Raw genomic sequence first — 22,324 nt, forward strand, 5'->3', positions numbered from 1 at the left:
CTATCAGGGGAAGGTAACGCTCTCATCACATCTCTGCTGTTGCCACTCCCAGCAGTGCAAGCCTCGGCCGGCCCTGGTTACCTGAGCCTTGGGCAGCCCTGGGCAGCTGGGCAGCAGCCATATGAGGCTTGCCTGCACCTCAAGGCGGCCCTGAGGGGTTGGGGGGCTGAGGGGACTGGGGGACTTGTGAGCACTTGGTATGTGCCACACATATAAAGAACTTTACAATGGTTAACTTAACTCTTATGAATTATTAATAGTATGATTTTCATTTTTAGATCAACAAACTGAGGCACAATAAGATTAAGGAATTTGACCAAAATTCCACAGCCGGCGGGGCTGAGGGGACTGGGCACCGCAATCTTTAAGGGTATGGCAGTCCATTAGCATATTCCCTCCTTACTGGCTATAGGTGCCGCCATCTTTGCAATGGTGTGAGGGTCAATTAGCATATTCCCTCTTTATTAGATAGGATAATTATTTATATTACATTACTATCTAACTTTATAAGCATAAACCTCAAGATACTAAATAAAACATTACTCTGATTTTCTTCATTATTGTACATAACTAAAAGGTTTTTTAAGTCTCCTTAACTATGTAAGATAGTATATATTATTTATGCCTTCTCTTTAAAAATTATTCTTAGAGTCCTGGCCGGTGTGGCTCAGTTGGTTAGGCGTCATCCCATGCACTGAAAGACTGCTGGTTTGATTCCCAGTCAGGGCACATGCCCAGGTTGCTGGCTAGATACCCGGTAGGGGACGTGCAGGAGACAGATTGATGTTTCACTCTCACATCGATGTTTCTCTCTCCCTTTTTCCTCTCTCTCTAAAAAGCAATACAATGAATCTTTTAAAAAGTTATCCTTAGAAATTCTCTCTAAATGAAAAATACTTACATTCTGGAATTCAAGTAAGAGTGTCCTAATGAAGTAGTCTGGTCTTGCTTGTTCAGCTTCCTAAATAAAGGGGGAAACACTTGTGAGTCAGTAACATTAAAACATATACAGTACTCACCAAAACAAATAAGAAACTCGTAAAGTCTACACTCTAAAATTAACAATTACTTGGTGTACCTAGTAATTACAAAAATAATCATTCTAAAAGCCATGAACTTAAGCTTTATATATATATATTTTTTTTCCCATTCAACAAAAGGGAAACTTTATTGAGGCCTCAGGACCATGGGATTGAGGCAGAAGGCCACTATGTGGGCTGAAGAGGTGGCAGAGGGGCCTCATTGAACCTTCTTGGGGCACAAGTTGATGGTGTGGCTGCACTTCTTCTGGCAGTTGACAGTGCAGGGGTGCAGGCAGGTGTAGTAAGTCACAATTGTACTTCTGAGTGAGCTAGCATAGAGACGACTCAATGCTGCCACCCTGCAGACAAAGCACCAAGCCAGGGTGGACTCTTTCTGGATACTGAAGTCTGAGGGAGTGCAGCCATCCTCCAGCTATTTGCCCGCAAAAAATCAGACACTGCTGGTCAGGCGGGGTGCCATCCTTGTCTTGGATTTTACTTTAGTATTCTCAAAGGTGTCACTAGGCTCAACCTCAAAGGTGATGGTCTTGCTACTCAGGGTTTTCACAAAGATCTGCAACTCTGCGTCTGCCTAGGACGCTATTCCACCGCATAGTTGAAGAGAAAGAGGGTGGTGTATATATACTTTTAAATAGAAGTATCTGTTAACTAATTCCTTAGCTAAAACTCTATCTTCCAGTAAAAGTAATGAACATCACCAGAATCATGTAATAGAAATAATACAAACAAAATGTCACTTCTTAGTACCTACTACCACCTACAACCATTACATCTTTCCATAAAGTTTTCCTTTCCCTACTTAACACTTACCTCTGTTAACTGGATCCAATTATAGAAGGAAGGATATGCTCAGAAACTGCCAAATTGTTATTCTGATTAAGGATAACATTACCACTTTATTTTTATTTTTTTTAAATATATTTTATTGATTTTTTACAGAGAGGAAGGGAGAGAGATAGAGAGCTAGAAACATCAATGAGAGAGAAACATCCATCAGCTGCCTCCCGCACATCTCCTACTGGGGATGTGCCCGCAACCCAGGTACATGCCCTTGACCGGAATCGAACCTGGGAACTTTCAGTCCGCAGGCCGACGCTCTATCCACTGAGACAAACCGGTTTCGGCAACATTACCACTTTAAAAGTCTTTTAGTACCATTTGTCAAAGTATTAGAGTAAAACCTCTATGTCAGTTTGTCCCTAAGCAAACAATGCTTTATTTCAGTAGTTAAAACCATAGGCAATGACTTCAAGAGCAACATATTGTTTTATTGATAAAAAACAATACAATATTATTCTGCTTTAATTTTTAAAGTCATCCTAATTTACTTTGAACTTTTCAAATAACATTAAGGGAGAAGTATTTTTGTTTATTTTCATCTAAAATAAGTACGAATAAAAACACTGGCCCAAGACTTAATTTTTTTCTTGCCTATAAAGCTAGTAAATATTTTGACTTTGCAGGCCATAAAATCTCTGCCTACTCAACTTTGCTATTGTGATAGGCAAATATGTACATTAATGGGCCTGGTTGTACTCTAACAAAACTTTGTTTACTAATCAGGTAGTGGTTAGATTTACCCATGGACAGTGTGCTAACATCTGGTCTAAGTGGATTACATACAGCAACTATGATCCGTGACTGAGCTCCTGCTAGCCACTCCTCTCACTTCCACTGACTCTTTACCCTCCTCATTCTCAAACCAAGAGAGCTCCTGATACTGTCCTTCCTTAGTCTCAAACTCTGTCAAATAATCAAGTCACTTACTATGGTTACTTTCATCAACTTGTTTCTAAATTTTATTTTTGTTTACATCAGTGATAACAAATCCTAAGTTGTCTGAAACAATCACAAGACAAATTACCTTCCTTTAAAAAAAAATTTTTTTTAATTGATTTCAGAAAGAGAAAGGGAGAGGGAGAGAGTGATACGAACATCAATGATGAGAATCACTGATTGGCTGCCTCCTGCACAACCCACACTTGGGACTGAGCTCGCAACCCAGGCATCTGCTTTGATTAGGAATCAAACTGTGACTGCCTGGTTCATAGGTTGATGCTCAACCACTGACCCACACCAGCCAGGCCAAATTATCTTGCATCTTACATAAAAAATTTGTTTCTTCAGCAGGAATCAATTCCAATGCTGACAAATCAAACCAGCTGTTACTAACCAAATCAAACCTCATAAAGGACTTTGTAATTATTTTTAGTTCAACTGAAAATTACCCAAAAATACATCTTTTTTTCAAATTATAAACTATGTTGAAAATTTTAAAGTTGTTTTGCTGTTGAATGTTAAGCACTATGTATTTCACCTGAATTTTAACACTGAGTACAGTTATTACATTAAAATTTGCAAATGTTCAACGCAACCACACTGCACAGTACTGAACTGAAGGGGGGGTTAATATTGTAGAATACTTCCTGGGCTGGCGAGGGGGGATGTGTTCCCTCATAGAAGTAGAGAATATGGTATGTATTGATTTTTATTAATTTCAAATAATATGAAATGCAGTATGATTTTTAAAAATGCTTATATTTAACACAACAAACAGTTCATTCTAACCAGGACTTTAGAGTATTGACTTCATATTAATTCCAGGCAGTTAACTCTGAGTTATAGTTAACATTACAAAACAACATTGTATTTATAAAGGAGACTGTATAACATAAGTTGAGTCCTTTCTATATCAATGTAGGAAGCACTAAGCTTTGGGTATGCATCAGAGGAATTCACAAGTTATACGTACAAATAAATCATAAAATTATGGACTTCTTGAACTCACCAATTACAAATAAAATCATAGAAATTATTTATCATTGAACCATGAAAAACAAAGTAAAAAGCAAGCAATTCTGAAATGGGGAATGTGATAGTTAATTTTATGTGTCAACTTGACTGGACCATTGAGTGATTAATATCAAATGTTTGATATTTGATCAAAATTATTCTTGGTGTTTCTGTGAGGGTGTTTTTGGGTGAGATTAATATTTAGATCAGTGGACTTTAGGTACAGCAGATTGCCCACTATAATATGGGTGGCCCTTACCTAATTAGTCAAGGCCTAAATAGAACAAAAGGAGCAGACTCGCCCCCAAGTAAGAGAGAATTCGCCAACAGACTGCTTTCATCTCCAATATCACTTCTTCCTGGTTCTACAACAGACTATCTGAACCAAAACTGAACAACAGCTCGCCTGGGTCTCCAGCTCCCTCACCCACCACCCTGCAGATTTTGGACCTGCCAGCCTCCATAATAATGTGAGCCAATTCCAAATAATAAATCTCTTTCCCATTATAGCAGTGATGGCAAACCTTTTGAGCTCGGCGCGTCAGCATTTTGAAAAGCCCTAACTTAACTCTGGTGCCGTGTCACATAGAGAAATTTCTTTATATTTGCAACCATAGTAAAACAAAGATGTGTGTGTGTGTGTGTGTGTGTGTGTGTGTGTGTGTGTATCTGTATCTATATCTATATATCTATATCTATATATCTATTTTATGTGCCTCAGGCATGAAACAGCACTGGCCACCGACACAGGCATCAAGCTAGGATGAACTAAGGGCTGTACATCTGCTTTGCCCCTGATATAAGAGCCACACCACCAATCAGGTGTCTCCTTGCCCATTGCCAGAGGGTAAAGGATGTATATTTTTGATATTTATTTTATATATTTAAATGCCATTTAACAAAGAAAAATCAACGAAAAAAATGAGTTCGCGTGTCACCTCTGACACGCGTGTCATAGGTTCGCCATCACTGTTTTATACATACACATGATATTGGTTCTCTTTCTCCAGAAAACTCTGACTAATATAGTTAAGTTACTGAATTTCCGTGTTTGCTCAATCCTGGATCTTTTGACTTGAGTAAATAAGAAAATACACTTCCTTTAGGTCATTAAAAAAGGTGCTATCATGTGTAAACCAAAGCAAATCATTATTACTATTTTAAAGCTTGCTTATATTTTACTATTTTTTCCTTCATGTGTTGTTTTTAAATTCATTTTCTCAGATTTCTGTTATGTTATTTATTTATTTATTTTTAAATATATTTTTTATTGATTTTTCACAGAGAGGAAGGGAGAGAGATAGAAAGTTAGAAACATCGATGAGAGAGAAACATCAATCAGCTGCCTCCTGCACATCTCCCACTGGGGATGTGCCTGCAACCCAGGTACATGCCCTTGACCGGAATTGAACCTGGGACCTTTCAGTCCGCAGGCCGACATTCTATCCACTGAGCCTAACCAGTTTCGGCTGTTATGTTATTTTTAGGACTTCAATTTAATTCATTTTCAGAGCTCATTAAATAGTTAGATATTTCAAGTTTCTTATCAAATTGTCTGCCACAAAGATCAAACTTTACGTCTCACATGGCAATTCTTAAACCTATCTTTGTATATAATTAGAACATTGTGGAGAGAGTAACAGATATGAAAAATTAACATGCTAAACTACATGCCAGTCATCAAGGGTTTAAAATAGATCACCCAGATGACAGTTTTTCCATTTACTCATATATAAACACTTACCACCAACTTTGATATTCAAAGGCTAACAGAGAATTCACATAAGGTACAAGGAATTTATATATTTATGAAGTCATTCCAAAAACTTCTAAATTTTAAAGCAATAAAAAAATGATATTAATATTTGTTTAGTATAATTAAATGTAGATTTACAATGGAAACACTGAGCGTGTGATTTATATAAAACTGGGTTTGTACCACATTATAATTTAATTATTCATCAGTCTAGCATGCCAATTTTCTGATTAAAGTAACATACATATAAACAGGTACTTACACAAGAAATTTTAAATGGTGCAAATGTTATAGGGTCTTCTTCATACAAAGGCCAATAGCGCTCACACTTTTTCTGTTGTCAAAACAAAAACAAAAGTTAGTTAAGTAATCCATGACATAGTTTTTCTTGAACTTTTATTAATATTTTGTGTGCAGGTGTTTAGCTTGTCGTTCCTTCCCAGAAAACAGAATAATTGCCAGCAGTAGGCAAGGAGCTGAGACAATGCATACTTGTCCAATTGTTCATTATTATCATTAAATATACTTTTTAATGATTTCAGAGAGAGAGAGAGAGAGAGAGAGAGAGAGAGAGAGAGAGAGAGAGAGAAACATAGAAACATCAATGATGAAAATCACTGATTGGATGCCTCCCGCACACCCTACACTGGGGATCAAGCCCGCAACCTGGGCATGTACTCCCGATCACAATTGAACCCGGGACCCCTCATTCCACAGGCCGACGCTCCATCTACTGAGCCAAACCAGCCAGGTCCCTATTATTCTTAAAAATGAGTTACTGTGGGAGAAACCGAGATGGCGGCATAGGTAAACACCGGAAATTGCTGCCTCGCACAACCACTTCAAACATACAACTAAAAGACAAAACAAACATCATCCAGAACCACAGGAAGGCTGGCTGAGTGGAAATTCTACAACTAGAAGGAAAGAGAAAAGCACACTGAGATTCAGAGGAGGTGCGGAAGTAAAGTGCAGAGGTATGGAGGCGCATGAGGAAAGGGCTGGCAACTGAGGACGCGGTTGTCTCTTTCAATCAGGAGGGAGTCTCAAGCTCCCAACTGCTCTGAACTCCAGTTCCAGGCGAGTCTCTGGGGACCCAGACTCATACGGGGAGAAACTGGACTGTCTGGCATTGGTTGGAACTCGAGGGCGGCTTTCTCTCAGAGGTGCTTGCAGCGATTACTGGGACACTGAGACGTGGGGCCTCTTAGGGTAGGACTGAGGATCAGCCATAGCTGTTTGCTCCACCCTGTTGATTCCCTGAGACCCCGCCCCACCCAAGCTGTGTGCAGAGGCTTTTGCATATGAAAGGCCTGGCCCTTTGCAATCTGAAAATTACCTAACAAACTGCAGCTGGGTCAGAGAGACCCAGAACTTCCAAAAGAAGGCCCAAGGCCCCACAGCAGCTTGCATTGCTTCACAGCTGGGTCTCATCTGGGCACCTCCAAACCCCAAACAAAGAAGAGAAATCTGCAGATCTCTCAGTAGGTGCTGCTGGGTAGCCTCAGGCAGAGGCTAAATTAGCACCTCCTTAGAGATCCAAGAGCCAGTGTGCCCAGTGGTCAGAGTGGGACCATCCAGATTACAACTCCTCAGATCCATAAGGGACACACTCAGGGGGCAGACTCAGTCAGCACCAAAGCCCCACTGAAGCAAGTCTTGCCCCAGAAGGGTGTCTCCAGCACAGAAGTTCTCCCACTGTAGACACAGCTGATTCTCACAGCCAATTGGCCTAGAGGTCAATTCCTCCCACTGATACCTACAACAATCAAGGCTTAACTACAACAAGACTGTGCACAAAGCCCACAAAGGGGTGCACCAAGAGTGTCCACCTCAGGTAATTGGGGAGGCTGAGCCACTGGGCCCTATAGGACACCTAGCACAGGAAGCCACTCTATCAACACAGGGAAGCAGCCAAAATGAAGAGACAAAGAAAAAGGTCACAAATGACAGAAATTGAGGAAAGCAAATGACTGGATATAGAGTTCAAAACCACGGTTATAAGGTTTTTCAAGAATTTTCTAGAAGCAGCCGATAAATTTAGTGAGACCCTCAAGAAATCTAGTGAGACCCTCGAGGATATGAACAAGGACCAACTAGAAATTAAGCATACACTGACTAAAATAAAGAATATTATACAGAGTTGCAACAGCACACTAGAGAATTGCAAGAATCATGTCAACGATTTGAAATACAAAGAAGCAAAAAACACCCAACCGGAAAAATAAAAAGAAAAAAGAATCCAAAATAAGAAGATAGTGTAAGGAGCCTCTGGGACAACTTCAAGCGTACCAACATCAGAATTATGGGGGTGCCAGAAGAAGAGAGAGAGCAAGATATTGAAAACCTATTTGAAGAAAAAATGACAGAAAACTTCCCCTACCTGGTGAAAGAAATAGACTTACAAGTCCAGGAAGCGCAGAGAACCCCAAACAAAAGGAATCCAAAGAGGACCACACCAAGACACATCATAATTAAAATGCCAAGAGCAAAAGACAAAGAGAGAATCTTAAAAGCAGCAAGAAACAAAAAGTCAGTTACCTACAAGGGAGTACCCATACAACTGTCAGCTGATTTCTCAACAGAAACTTTGCAGGCCAGAAGGGAGTGGCAAGAAATATTCAAAGTGATGAATAGCAAGAACCTACAACCAAGATTACTTTACCCAGCAAAGCTATCATTCAGAATTGAAGGTCAGATAAAGAGCTTCACAGATAAGAAAAAGTTAAAGGAGTTCATCACCACCAAACCAGTATTATATGAAATGCTGAAAGTATCCTTTAAGAGGAAGAAGAAAATAAAGGTAAAGATTCAAATTATGAACAACAAATACACATCTATCAACAAGTGAATCCAAAAATCAAGTGAATAAATAATCTGATGAACACAATAAACTGGTGAATATACTAGAATCAGGGGCATAGAAAGGGAGTGGACTATTCCCCCCGGGGTGGGGGGGGGGGAAGAAGGGGTATTGGGGGTACAGGAAAAGACTGGACAAAAATCGTACACCTATGGATGAGGACAGTGGGGGGCAGGGGGGTAAGAGCAGAGGGTGGGGTGGGAACCGGGTGGAGGGGAGCTATGGGGGGAAAAAAGAGGACCAACTGTAATAATCTGAACAATAAAGATTTAATTAAAAAAAAAAAAGAGTTACTGTGTTATCTCCCCAAGATTAATCATAAGAACATTATTAACATCCTCCTCTAGGGAAAAAAAAAATAAAACCTACTTTTAAAAAAGTGCCTGGCACAAGATCCATTTCGAATGAAGAGTTGTCAGGCAAGTTTTAAAGCCTATAAAATAGCATCCCCTTAATATCCGGCTGAATTCTCATTAAATGTAAAATCTGTGGCATAGTAGAAAGAGCATTCTACTTGGTATCAGAAGAATTTTACAAGTACTAATTTTCCTGTTTAATTGATCTTTAGTTTCTTTACCTGTAAAAATGGGAATGATCCTAATCTTATACGATTATTGTGAGTACTAAGTAACAATACATTTCAAATGTTCTATTGATGGCAAAAACTCATTAATTAAAGTTTAAACTATCCACTTTTATTTGAAACTAGAGGCCCGGTGCACAAAATTCCTCATGACATTTGTGCACTGGGGGTGTGGTCCGTCAGCCGGGCCTGCGCCCTCTCACAGTCTGAGAGCCCTCGGGGGATGTCCGACTGACGTCTTAGGCCAGCTCCCCGCAGGAAGCAAGCCTAAGCCGTCATTCGGACATCCTTAGTGCTATTGCGGAGGCAGGAGAGACTCCTGCCACTGCTGCTATGCTTGCCAGCTGTGAGCCCAGCTTCTGGCTGAGCAATGCTCCCCCCGTGGGAGCGCACTGACCACCAGGGGGCAGCTTATGCATTGAGTGTCTGCACCCCTGGTGGTCAGTGCGTGTCATAGCAACCAGTCGGTCGCTATTCGGTCAATTTGCATATGAGCCTTTTATTATATAGGACTAGAGGCCCAGTGCATAAAAATTTGTGGGATCCCTCCGCCCAGCCTATGCCCTCTTGCAGTCTGGGACCACTCAAGAGGATTTCCACCTGCTGGCTTAGGCCTGCTCCCTGGGGTATCGGGCCCAAGCTGGCAGTCAGACATCCCTCTGGCAGCCCGGCAGCCCTCGGGGGATGTCCACTTGCCAGCAGGGAGCAGACCTAAGCTGCAGTCAGACATCCTTAGTGCTGCTGAGGAGTCAGTAGAGGCTCCCGCCACCACCGCTGTGCTAGCAGCCATCTGCTGGCTTGTGGCTGAGCAGAGGTCCCCTGTGGGAGCACACTGACCACCAGGGGGCAGCTCCTGCATTGAGCATCTGCCCCCTGGTTGTCAGTGTGTGTCACAGTGACCAGTCATTCCAGTCATTCTGCTGTTAGGGTCAATTTGCATATTATCCTTTTATTATATAGATTACAGAAAATGTAATCAGTTCCCCCTCTTACCTTCCTGTTTTAAATAGGTATAGAAATAAAACACTCAATTTTCATTGGTTTTCTAATATCAAAGCTGATCATTTTAGAAAATCAGGTAAGTAAATGAAAGCCAATGTAATAGAATATACAATGATTCCGATGCTAAGAAATGACACAATTTATCAAAATCCAATAAAATGAAAGCCTTTAAATAAGACTCTAACTTAACCTTTCAGGCAGTAGGAAATATATCAGTTCTTACTAAATTCCTATAACTTCAAATATAGTAAATGGAATTATTACGTACAGCTTGGAATTAACCATAAGCTGATAATATTGCTCAGAAGGCAACCAATTTGAACTATCTAGTATTGTTAGTTTGACTTACAGCAACACTATTAATATGTTAGAAGGCTAAAAACTACACACCTCCTTTCCCAGAAGTTTATAGAAACTGATAAAAATAATTAAATTAATTTTGAGGATTGTTTTTTGTCTTCTACCTGGTAGTTTTAACATCTTGAATCAGAGAAAACAAATTATGCAAGATTAATTTAGTAAGAATTAAAGCTGTGTGACTAACACCACAGTAACAAAGGGTTATATTGGTATTTATATTTCAGGTATAAACTAATGACTATTAATATCAAAAGCTATATGTTAAACACTATACATACATTACCTATAATCATATATCATTCATGTTAGGGTGAGAAAAGTGAAGCTCAGAGAAGAGTATAAAAAACCATTATTAAAAATTTTGGATTAAAGAAATTCACTGTACCATGGTCAAAGAGCTAGTTAAGTGTAGATTTGTTTGATTTCATTAATTATGCTCTTTCCATTAGGTCACATTCTAAGTCAAGGTTATCAAATAAATTAATAGGCCCTACTGCTTACTACAAACAAAGCGCTATCAATTTCAAAATCTTAGTTTCAAAAAGCTTTTCACAGGCCTGCCCAATGTGGTCCAGTGATTGAGCGTCAACCCATGAATCAGGGAGGGCTTGGTTCATTTCACCTGGGTTTTGGGCTTGATCCCCATTAAGGGGCAGGCAGGAGGCAATCAATCAATGATTCTTTCTCATCATTGATGTTTCTATCTCTCTCCCCCTCACCCTTCCTTTCTGAAATCAATAAAAACATTTGAAAAACAAACACAAAAAACCTGCACTCAATTCAACTTAAATTTTTCATCAAGTATTATTACTAATATACAATGGGAACTTATTAAAAGAATGAAAAGAACTGGTCTGGGGTGGCTCAGTGGTTGAGCATCAACCTGTGAACCAGAAGGTCATAGTTTGATTCCCGGTCAGGGCACGTGCTCAGGTTGTGGGATCGGTCTCCAGTGTGGGGCATGCAGGAGGCAGCCTATCAATAATTTTCTCTCATTAATGATGTTTCTATCTCTTGCTCCCTCTCCCTTCATCTCTGAAATTAATAAAATATCTATACTAATAAAAAGGTAATATGCTAATTAGACCGGGTCGACTGGCCATCTTCCAGACATCTGACTTCCTTCCAAAGTCATGGTGGTGGGGGATGAGGCAGAGGCAGTTAGGGGTGATCAGGCTGGCAGGGGTGGGCAGTTGGGGGTGATCAGGCAGGCAGGCAGAGAGGTGAGGGGCCCTACTTTAATTGATGAACTAATAAGTATAAAGAAAACTTCAAATCACCACATAACTTGTTTTATAAGTTTGATTTGTGTTACACTTATAGAAAAGGACACAAAGTTTTATTTAACACATTGTATGCGGGAAACGTATTTATACGTTCTACCAGTGTAGTAGAGCACGGGACACGTATTAATACGTTTTTTATAGACTAGTGGTAGAATGCAGGTCACGTATAAATACGTAAACTAAAGTTATCGTAATTTTACTGAACGTTGCCATTTGTGCAAAAAATTAGCAAAAATGGCCCGTGCCACCTGTTAGCGCGCGATAAAAACTACCCGTATACAATGTGTTAATATCTACTTTATGTTATCCCCTCTGACAATGAAAACATAGTAGTTGATGATGATGATGCAAGAGATCAAGTGAGTTTAAAACTAATTTCACTTGTACAGAGTATAAAAGCACCATTATTAAAAATTTTGGATTAAAGGATTTTCTTTGAAGATAGCATAAACAAAAAATGCAATGGTATTTGAAGAAAGAAAAATCAAAATATTCAATTTATAAATTTATAATAATTAATCAGAATTATTTTATTTGGCTCATTTTCATTGCTCAATTTTATTCCTGTTTTTAAAATACCTCTCTACTTCGGTCCATAAATAGTATTGTACTTACACCACCATTACATATTTGAAGACTACTAAGCAACAAAAAAAATTATTATTTTAATTATATAATAAAATAAACACAAAAAAGAAAAATAGCATCTACTTTAGCTACAAGCGCTCAGAACATAATAAAAGACAAGAATATATATCCATAAAAATAAAGTTACAAAAAGGATATGCCATAATTATGTTAAGTGTTAATAGGTATACATACCCTTCCCATCTCAAATTCTCGACAGGCCATTACAATGATCTAAAAAGAAGTGGGGGTGGGATAAGAGGAAGAATTTATCAGTTAAACACAACTTTCTTTTGTTAATAAAATATAAATTTCAAGAATTACTTTTTACTCTGAGCAAAAGTACACTTGGCCTGCCAAAACAAGTAGATTTAATATGAAAAGTATGAGTTAAAAGGGCTTTCTAGCAAGAAATTATATTTTATGAATATTATAGATTTATTTCTGACTTGAATTTAACAAAATTAGCTAAAGGTTAAATGCATTCAACTGTCTTTAAACTTAAGGGTATTACATTTGCTTCTACACTCCAACATTTTATAATGTAACTAGAGGCCCAGTGCACGAATTCGTGCACAGGTGGGGTCTGGCCAGCCAGCTGGGATGGGGCTGGGCCTGTCAGGAGGAGATGGTGGGAGGTTGGCCAGCAGGCTCCAACCGATTTGGGGCGGGGTTTGCTGTGGGGAGGGGCTGTGGGCAGTGGGCCGGTTGCCCCTGCCCCGATTGGTATTGGGGGGACTGACTGGGGACGGGGCCATAGCTGCTGGCCTTGCCCCTGATCGGAGTCGGGGGGGCCTGATCAGGGATGGACCTGGCTGGGGGGAGGGGCAGTGGGTCGATGGGGGGGGGGGGGCTATCTAGGGTGAGGCCATGCAGGGGGAGGGGCTGAGGTTCACGGGTAAGGGGGGCAATCAGGGGTGGGGCTGGAAAGGGGGAGGGTTCGCTGGGGGGTTGGCTGGCCGCCCCACCCTTGATTGGGCTGGGAGAGGCCGATTGGGAGCAGGGCCGGCCCGGGGGAGAGCTCGAGGAAGGTTGGCCAGCCAGCCTCACGCCAGATCAGGCGGTTTGCTGGCCGCAGTGGGCGTTACAGTGACAGGTCGTTCCAGCGTTCTGTCGCTGGCTTTTTATATATATGTATAGTTGTTTTAAACATAAAGCAAAAAATAATTTTACAGTAAACGCTATATAACTGCCATCTGCTTTCTACAATTAATATTTCACTATACTTGATTTATCATATAGCTGTCTCTCTATCCATCTGACTATCAATTCATATTATTTAGGAGCTGTCTTATTAGTTACTGACATAATACAAGATTTAAAGTGTTATCACACCCTCTTTCTACCTAAATTAATGCGACATCCTAGAATCAGTTTCTGGCTTCTTAGTACACATTAGCTATAATTAAGATATCATTATGGTTAAAAAGTGCTTCCATGTCTTAATTCAGTAAAACAGTCTAAGTCACTACATGTAATACTTCTCAAAATAGATTGTGAAAAGCAAATTACTTACTACAACATTGTACTCCCATATCATCCTCCAAAAATCTATTACTGTATTTGCTAAAGGACCTTGGGTTGCCACGTATGCTTTTGGCCCATAAACACCCTAAAATGGTTAAAAGCAAATTTCGTTATCATCACCAAAAATATTTCCTTACCTAAATTTCAAGGTTTCAAATTTTATTAGTAGTACTGCTGTTTTCACCTAAAAGCACTTTCAAATAATTTTTCTTTCATAGTACATAAAAGCATGACAAAATACAATCATTTCACTTCAGCTTTTTAAAAAATGCTATTACTTTTGTGTATTTATTAGACAAGGTACACAGAATTAGTACTAAACTGCCTTATGCTAACTTGTTAAAGAAGAGTACCGCCCTAACCAGTTTGGCTCAGTGGATAGAGCGTCGGCCTGCGGACTGAAAGGTCCCAGGTTCGATTCCGGTCAAGGGCATGTACCTTGATTGCGGCACATCCCCAGTAGGGGGTGTGCAGGAGGCAGCTGATCAATGTTTCTCTCTCATCGATATTTCTAACTCTCTATCCCTCTCCCTTCCTCTCTGTAAAAAATCAATATATTTTTTAAAAAATTATTATTTAGCTAGGAATTAAAAACAAAAGCCCCAATTTTAAGCCAACAAAGTTAACTATAGCAGAAACATAAAAACATCCTTTGATTCTAAAAACAAAACTAAAACTAGCTAACCGTTCTTCCTTAGCTAGATTCTTCCATAGCTACCTTTAATTATTTATTCAACTTCAAAGTGTATTGCATGCCTACTACATGTTTCTAATAATGAACCTGAGAATAAAACAAATAAGATAGCAGACTAAAATACTAAAGCAGTATATAATGGAATCATACAACAACTCAGTGTTATTAAAGTACAATTAAAAACTAGAACTTTTTAAACAAATGTCCTTTTATAAACATTTAACAATGTTTATAAAATAATATAAACATAAAAAAAATATCTGAAACAGCAAATCACTTTTGTATTAGTTTTTGTTTAACTTATTTGTTTTGGGTTTTGTAATAAAATTGTTGGGAAAAATAGGTTTTTATTTGAAACCCTAAAATTAAAATATTAATTTTTCCATATAACTTTTACTACTTAATATTTTTTGTCAACAAAATACTGTATCAAAATTTGTATAAATATCACATATAAAATAACTAAAATTATTCTATCATATAATTAGAAAGATTCAAAAACAGAGCTAATGGAATAAAGTAGTCAAATAGCAGTTTGAATTTGTCTTTCTACTGATAACCGTGTAAGAATTTAACTGCTTTTGATCAAAGGTAACTATATGAAGACTATATTTAATCTTACATTTTTGGTCTCACTTGAAATGGTGGCAACTGCCAAAAGTTTTAAATTTAAGTTTATATTCTAAAATTTTAAATCAGTAGTACCCAGTAATTTCAGCCCTGGCAATTTATCCTAAGAAATTTTTCAAAAGAATAATACTATTCATTGCAATATTACCATTAAGAAAAACGGAAACAACCTATGATTTCACAATAGGGAATGATCATATACATCTGTGTACATAAACTCAAAGGGACAACAGAAAATGATTTAGTGATAGGTAAAGTGTTTATAAGTCTTTAAGGTAAAAAGAAGAAAACTATGGCAAAACTCTATCTTTATGAAAAAGGACACTAGAAGGCAAAGTACGTAAAAATGTGTCAGGGCTGTGATTTTATTTTTACTTCTTTTGCTAGTATAATGTTTAGTCAATTTAAAACAATTTAATAAACTAGTATGAAGAAAGACATTAAATATGGCAGAGTAAGATTTAAAGCTAAGATATACCTTAATAAAATTTGCATTGATATAGTCTGAATCTTGAGAAGGAGTCTTTAGAGTCAACTTAACTCGGCTGTGATCAACTACAAGAAAAAATATTTCACAAATTATGTTCTGTTGGCAGACATGTGCTTTCTCATGAACCATAAGTAAGATTAAATAAATAAGTAAAAATATTTACTTTGAAAAACAATTAAAATTGACTCTGGGTACAGAAGAATAATTTTAAACATCATATTGACAGGAAGTCTTTGTTTTTTATCCTCACTCAAGGATATTTTCCCCATTGATTTTTGGAGGTGGGGGGTGTGCGAGGGGGGAAGAGAGTAAGGGAGGGAGGAGAAAAACATTGATGTGAGAGAGAGACATCCACTGGTTACCTCCCGCATGTGCCCCAACTGGGGCCAGGCATAGAACCTGCAACCTGGTCTGGAATCGAACCCAAGATCCTTGGGGGTGTGGGCTGATGCTCTAACCACTTTGAACCACTGGCCAGAAATATTCTTTAAAAACAAAAACCTGATGATGTAAACCTCTGTTTTAAAGATGCAATCGGTATAATCTCAGTAGTTCTTTTAACAAATTCCTGGGGATCATCCCATATTTTCTAGACAAGAGTCTGGGTTTTAAACCTCTGTAGCTTTTAACAAGCATATATGTGGTTTGCACTACCAATACACAAGCTCATTTGCAAAAATTCTTACTAGGAAAAAAAAGTTTTCATGCTTCGCAAAAAGAATAAAAATTTAGTAAATTGTGACAGATGAATGAATTAAGTTGATATATAAGAGTACTCAATACTGCACTTGGCCAATACTATTTATTATTAAACTAGAGGCTCAGTGCACGAACTTGTCACAGGTGGGGTCCCTTGGCCTGGCCAGCGATCGGGGCCATCTTGCCCAGTCCCAATCGGAACCGATCAGGGCTGCCCGGTAGGGGGGAGGGACTGTAGGACATTGGCCAGCTGCGGGAGGTTGGCTGTGGGAGTGCACTGACCACCAGGGGGCAGCTCCTGAGTTGAGCATCTGCCCCCTGGTGGTTAGTGCACATCATAGTGACCAGTCATTCAGTCGACTGGTCGTACCGGTCATTTAAGCTTTTATATATAGCGATAAATACCTACTTGTAATAAAAAACAATCTTTACAGTAAAGTCCAAAAATATCAATTTCATAAAATTGTGGTTTATTTCTAAAATAAAATACATGATTTTCAAAAATTAAATCTTAAAGAAACATATAAAATGAAAAGCAATCTTTCCCTGTCCTTGAATTCCAGGGCTCTCTCTTTCCCAGCAAAGATATTAAGGTTCTTTTTTATCTTCCAAAAGTAATTTTTATGCATATACCTAAGTAGTTGGAAAAAACTACACAAATACAATGATACTATACATGTTGTCCTTTATCTATTACTTTTCCAGCCTCTATTCAAAGTATCTTAAAGGTAGAGACTTTGTATAATAATTGATTGATCACTTGAATCCTCAGTAAATGTTTCTGGGGGTTGTGAATCCAAATAGTAACAGTGGCTCCCAAATAACAGTCATGACTGGTGCTGTTGGGTTACTATATGCAAGATGAGAATTGTAAAATTTTTCCTTGATGGAAAATTTTATGCATATACAAAAATATAATGATATAATGGATCCCCATATGGCCATTAACATTTTACCAGTCTTATTTCATCCACCTGTAATCAGATAACAGCTGGGGGCTGGAGAAAGCAAGTTAAAACACAAGATCTCTGAGTCCCATACTGCAACAAATTGAATTTAGTAATTCAAGATGGGGCACAGAAATAGCTTTTTATAAATTAACTAGAGGCCTGGGCACAACATTCGTGCACTGGGGGTCATCCCTCAGCCCGGCCTGCGCCCTTTCGCAGTCCTAGGACCCCTTGGAGGATGTCCGCTGAGGGGTCCTTAGTGCTGCCGTGGAGGTGGGATCTGCACTTGCCAGCCTGTGAGTGCGCACTGACCACCAGGAGGCAGCTCACGCACTGAGCGTCTGCCCCCTGGTGGTCAATGTGTGTCATCGCGACCGGTTGTTCCACAGTTTAGTCAATTTGCATATTGGGTTTTATTATATAGGATAGAACAGTGATGGCGAACCTTTTGAGCTCGGCATGTCAGCATTTTGAAAAACCCTAACTTAACTCTGGTGCCGTGTCACATATAGAAATTTTTTGATATTTGCAACCATAGTAAAACAAAGATTTATATTTTTGATATTTATTTTATATATTTAAATGCCATTTAACAAAGAAAAATCAACCAAAAAAATGAGTTCGCGTGTCACTTCTGACACACGTCATAGGTTCGCCATCACTGGGATAGGATATTATGCTGCTTATTATATAACATCATCAAGTACATTTTAACATTCTTCATTGGTACTCCTATTAAGCATAAAAATGAGTAGACAGAATGTAAAGAATAACAAAGCAATGAAAATAATAATTTCTCCCCATGGTTTTGCTGGCTGCCTCTACAATCTCTTAAGAATTCAACTCCAAATAGATAAAAATCTATGTCGGCTACCCAACAGGCTCTTTAAAGCAGCAATTTTTTTTTTCTTTTTGAACAAATACCGACAACCTGTGGCAACAAAAAGAAAATAGATAAGACTGTTATCAAGGAAAGAGAAACCACCAGAAACTAAATCCAGGTCTAAGAAATAAAAGGATCTACATAATTAACATTAGATAGGCAAAGCACCCTGATCCATCACTGCTAAAGGCTAGCCAGCTCAGTTTTAGCCCTCTAACACACAAAGTACAGGTCATTCTTGACATAAGGAGTACCTAGAAATTTCTTAATTCTGGTACTGGCTTCAATGTTCTAGTATAAAATAAATCAGACATTCAAGATAGCTCCAGAAAAAAAACTAATTGATCTTTGAATAGTGATGAAACTACTTTTAATTTATCAAAAGCAAGGATGTCTGCTCTTGCCACTTTAACATTATACCAGCGGTTCTAGCCACTGTAATAGGGCAAAAGAGAGATTCATAGTAAAAAGTAGCAAAATGAAAAAAAAAAGTAGCAAAATGGTCATCATTTGCAGATGACATGATTTTGTATGTGAAAAATCATAAAGGATCCACAGAAAACTACTAAAGTCATAAATGAGTTTAGGAAGGTCACTAGATTTTTTTAGAAATCAATATACAAATATAAATTGTATTTCTATACAGTTGATCCTTAGACATCGTGGGAGTTAGACACTCACTACCACCACACTTTATGGAGTTGAAAATTCACTTACAATTTTTGACTCCCCAAAATTTAAGTTGTCCCTTGCGACCACCCCTACCCCACCTGTGAATACTAAAATCTGCAGATGCTCAAGTTCCCTATATAAAATGGCACAGATCAATGCATAGATGGCCCTCTGCATCCATGGATTCCCAACTTCAAATCTAAAATAGTAGTTAGTTGAAAAAAATTCATGTATAAGTGGGCCCATGTAATTCAAACCCATGCTGTTCAAGGGTACTAGTAAAAAAGAAATGTGAAAACAAAATAACAATAATTTCATTTACAACAGCTTAAAGAAGTTTTTTAAAAGAAATACAAGACTTGTACACTGAAAATCATATAACATTACTCAGAGAAATGAAAGAATCCTATCTAATAAACCCTAATATGCAAATTGACCAAACGGTAGAATGACTGGTCGCTATGAACTGACCACCAGGGGACAGATGCTCAACGTAGGAGCTACCCCCTTGGTGGTCAGTGCGCGCCACAGGGGGAGCACCGCTCAGCCTGAAGCCAGCCAGGCTCACAGCTGGCAAGTGCAGCGGTGGTGGCAGGAGCCTCCGTAGCAGCACTAAGGAGCAGTGAGCAGCAAGTAGGCGGGCGGTAAGGAACAAGGGGTCCCGGACTGTGAGGGGGCACAGGCCGGGCTGAAGGACCCCTCTCCCACCTCCAGTGCACAAATTTCGTGCACCAGGACTCTAGTACAGTGATGGTGAACCTTTTGAGCTCAGCGTGTCAGCATTTTGAAAAACCCTAACTTAACTCTGGTGCCATGTCACATATAGAAATTTTTTGATATTTGCAACCATAGCAAAACAAAGACTTATATTTTTGATATTTATTTTATATATGTAAATGTCATTTAACAAAGAAAAATCAACCAAAAAAATGAGTTTGCGTGCCACCTGACACGCGTGTCATAGGTTCGCCATCAATGCTCTAGTATCTATATAACTGAGGGGTCCTGGGTATGATTCCGGTCAAGGGCATGTACCTGGGCTGCGGGTACATCCCCAGTGGGAGATGTGCAGGAGGCAGCTGATCGATGTTTCTCTCTCATCGATGTTTCTAACTCTCTATCTCTCTCCCTTCCTCTCTGTAAGAAATCAATAAAATATATTTAAAAAAACAAAAACAAAAAACCAGCAACTTTTTGGTGCCCGGACAATGCCCAACAAACTAAGCCACATCAGCAGGGCTCAACAAAGGTTCTAATTGTGAATAAACAACAAATAAAAATTAATAATTTAGCATTTAAAAAAATTTATTGCCCTGGCTGGTGTTTTTCAATGGCTAGAGTATCAGCTTGCAGACCGAAGGCTCACAGGTTCAATTCCTAGTCAAGGGCATGTACCTGGGTTGCAGGTTTGATTCTCGGCTCTGTTTGGGACACATGTGGAAGGCAACCAATCAATGTGTTTCTCTCACATCAATATTTCTCTCTTTCTCACTCCCTCTCCCTACCTCCCTTCCACGCTCTCTGGAAATCAATAGGAAAAATATCCTCAAGTGACAATTAACAAACAGTTTTATTAAGGTATCTGTCTTTTTTATTTTACTTTTAATTTACTGATTTAGAGAGACATTAATATGTTGTTCTAATTTATGCATTCATCAGTTGCTTCTTGTATGTGCCCTGACCAGAGGAGATCAAACCTGCAACCTTGGTGTATCATCAGGAACATGCTCTAACCAACAGAGCTACTCGACCAGGACCTATATTATTTTATTTTAATGAAATAACTTTGAATAGGGAATCCACAAAATTTTTGGATTTTTCAGTATTTAAAAGAAAGTTAAGCCCTGGCTGGTGTGTCTCAGTTGGTTGACTATCCCAGGCCCAGAGGGAGGTTGCTGGTTCAATTCCTGGTCAGGGCACATGCCCAGGTTGTGGGCTTGATCCCTGGTAGGTGTCTAGGAGGCAGCCAACTGAAGTTTCTCTCTTACATCGATATTCCTCTCTCTCCACCTCTCTCTCTAAAATTAATGAAAACATATAAAAAACGAAAAAGAAATTAGCACCAGAGTAATTTCAATGCTTAGAAAAGTAAACAATAAAAAACATAACAAAAAAACTACTCAGAAGGAAAAACAAGAAGCACAAAATCAAATTGTTAACTTGTAGTGTACCTTGAGAGATTAATTACTACCTCATTAATACTCAAATTCATTAGAAAAACTAAAACTAGTGTAGGCTACAACTTGCTAATTAGCATTTCCATTTCTATGAAGGGCATTTCAAACTTACATGGCAGTATGTCCTTATATCTGTTCTTTTTAACATTTTCTTCTTTTTCTCCAGTGGCTGTGGGATAAATCTTTTCTGTTCTGTATTTGGTAGACAATCTTCTTAATCGCTTAAAATACAAAAGAAAAAGAAAATTCAAGTTTAGAAAAACATTAATATTTTCAAATTTTTAATGATTTACAAATAATTCTTCACTGAATTTTGCTAACTCCAATTCCTTATAACTCATTTCCCAAAGTTTACAGTATCTCACCACCCCTTAATAATTAACCCCAAGGATGACTTTTATTAAGTGCAAACAAAAGATTAATATCACAAAGTAGCAATGAAAGAAAACTAGAAAAACTTAAGTCATTTTAAAGAAACCATTAAATAAGCTGAATCAGAACATTTAACTCAGTCCTTAACTTATTCAAGTTATATTGGTTTTAATACGGAGTTTCAAAAACCAAGTTTTAAAACCATGCCGAGACTTCCCTTTAATGGCAGCGTAGGGTAAGCGCCGCACTTGCCTCCTCCCACAACCACATCAAAATCACAACTAATCTACAAAACAACTATCAGTCAGAACTACCTGAAATGTGGCTGAATGGAAGTCCTACAACTAAGGAATTAAAGCAGCAGCCCCATGGAGACTAGTAGAAGGGGTGAAGACATGAAATGGGCTAGATAAAAATTGTGAGGTATATCTCAGTTGCAAAAATCCCTCCACCAGCCCCCCAGACCAGGGTTCCAGTGCCAGAAAGAGAAGTTCACATTACTTCTGGCTATAAAAATCAGGGGAATTTAGAATGAGGGAGACTGAGGGTGGCTGGAGTCCCAGGCAGTTCTTCTTAAAAGGTCTGCACAAAAATTTACTCTGACTCCCTCCTTCTGAGCTCCATTGCTGGGGCAACAATTTGAAAGACACCAGAGACATATGGGGAGGAACTGAATTGTCTGGCATCAGGGCAAGAGCTGAGGTGGGGGGGTCAGCTTTCTCCCAGAAAGAAGTCCTAGCAGAGGCCACTGTTCTTTTGATGAGCCCTCCTCCCAACAGAGCTGTCAGACAGGCATCTTATCGGAGACTCCATCAACCCCGCTCACACTGTTTGCCCTGCCCTGGTGATTAATATTCTAAATAGCACCCAATTTTTAGGCCCACTAAGGCTGTTTCCAGTGGTTTTGCCATACAAGT

The 22,324-nt window shown here is 38.8% G+C and overlaps 1 protein-coding gene across 1 annotated transcript in view; it reads right to left on the minus strand.

Annotated features, from left to right (window-relative positions):
- The window catches only part of PTPN12 (protein tyrosine phosphatase non-receptor type 12), a 99,512-nt gene that overhangs the window by 30,634 nt on the left and 46,554 nt on the right, over positions 1–22,324 (minus strand). The window contains exons 2-7 of the mRNA XM_081102538.1: positions 21,148–21,256; positions 15,643–15,719; positions 13,830–13,925; positions 12,509–12,547; positions 5,855–5,926; positions 902–961 (exon numbers count right to left, since the gene is read on the minus strand). Coding sequence (XP_080958664.1) covers positions 902–961; positions 5,855–5,926; positions 12,509–12,547; positions 13,830–13,925; positions 15,643–15,719; positions 21,148–21,256 — 453 coding nt within the window. The remainder of the gene's footprint in view (positions 1–901; positions 962–5,854; positions 5,927–12,508; positions 12,548–13,829; positions 13,926–15,642; positions 15,720–21,147; positions 21,257–22,324) is intronic.

The sequence above is a fragment of the Myotis nattereri genome (genome assembly GCF_964212035.1).
Source record: "Myotis nattereri genome assembly, chromosome: 11".
Lineage (NCBI taxonomy): Eukaryota > Metazoa > Chordata > Mammalia > Chiroptera > Vespertilionidae > Myotis > Myotis nattereri.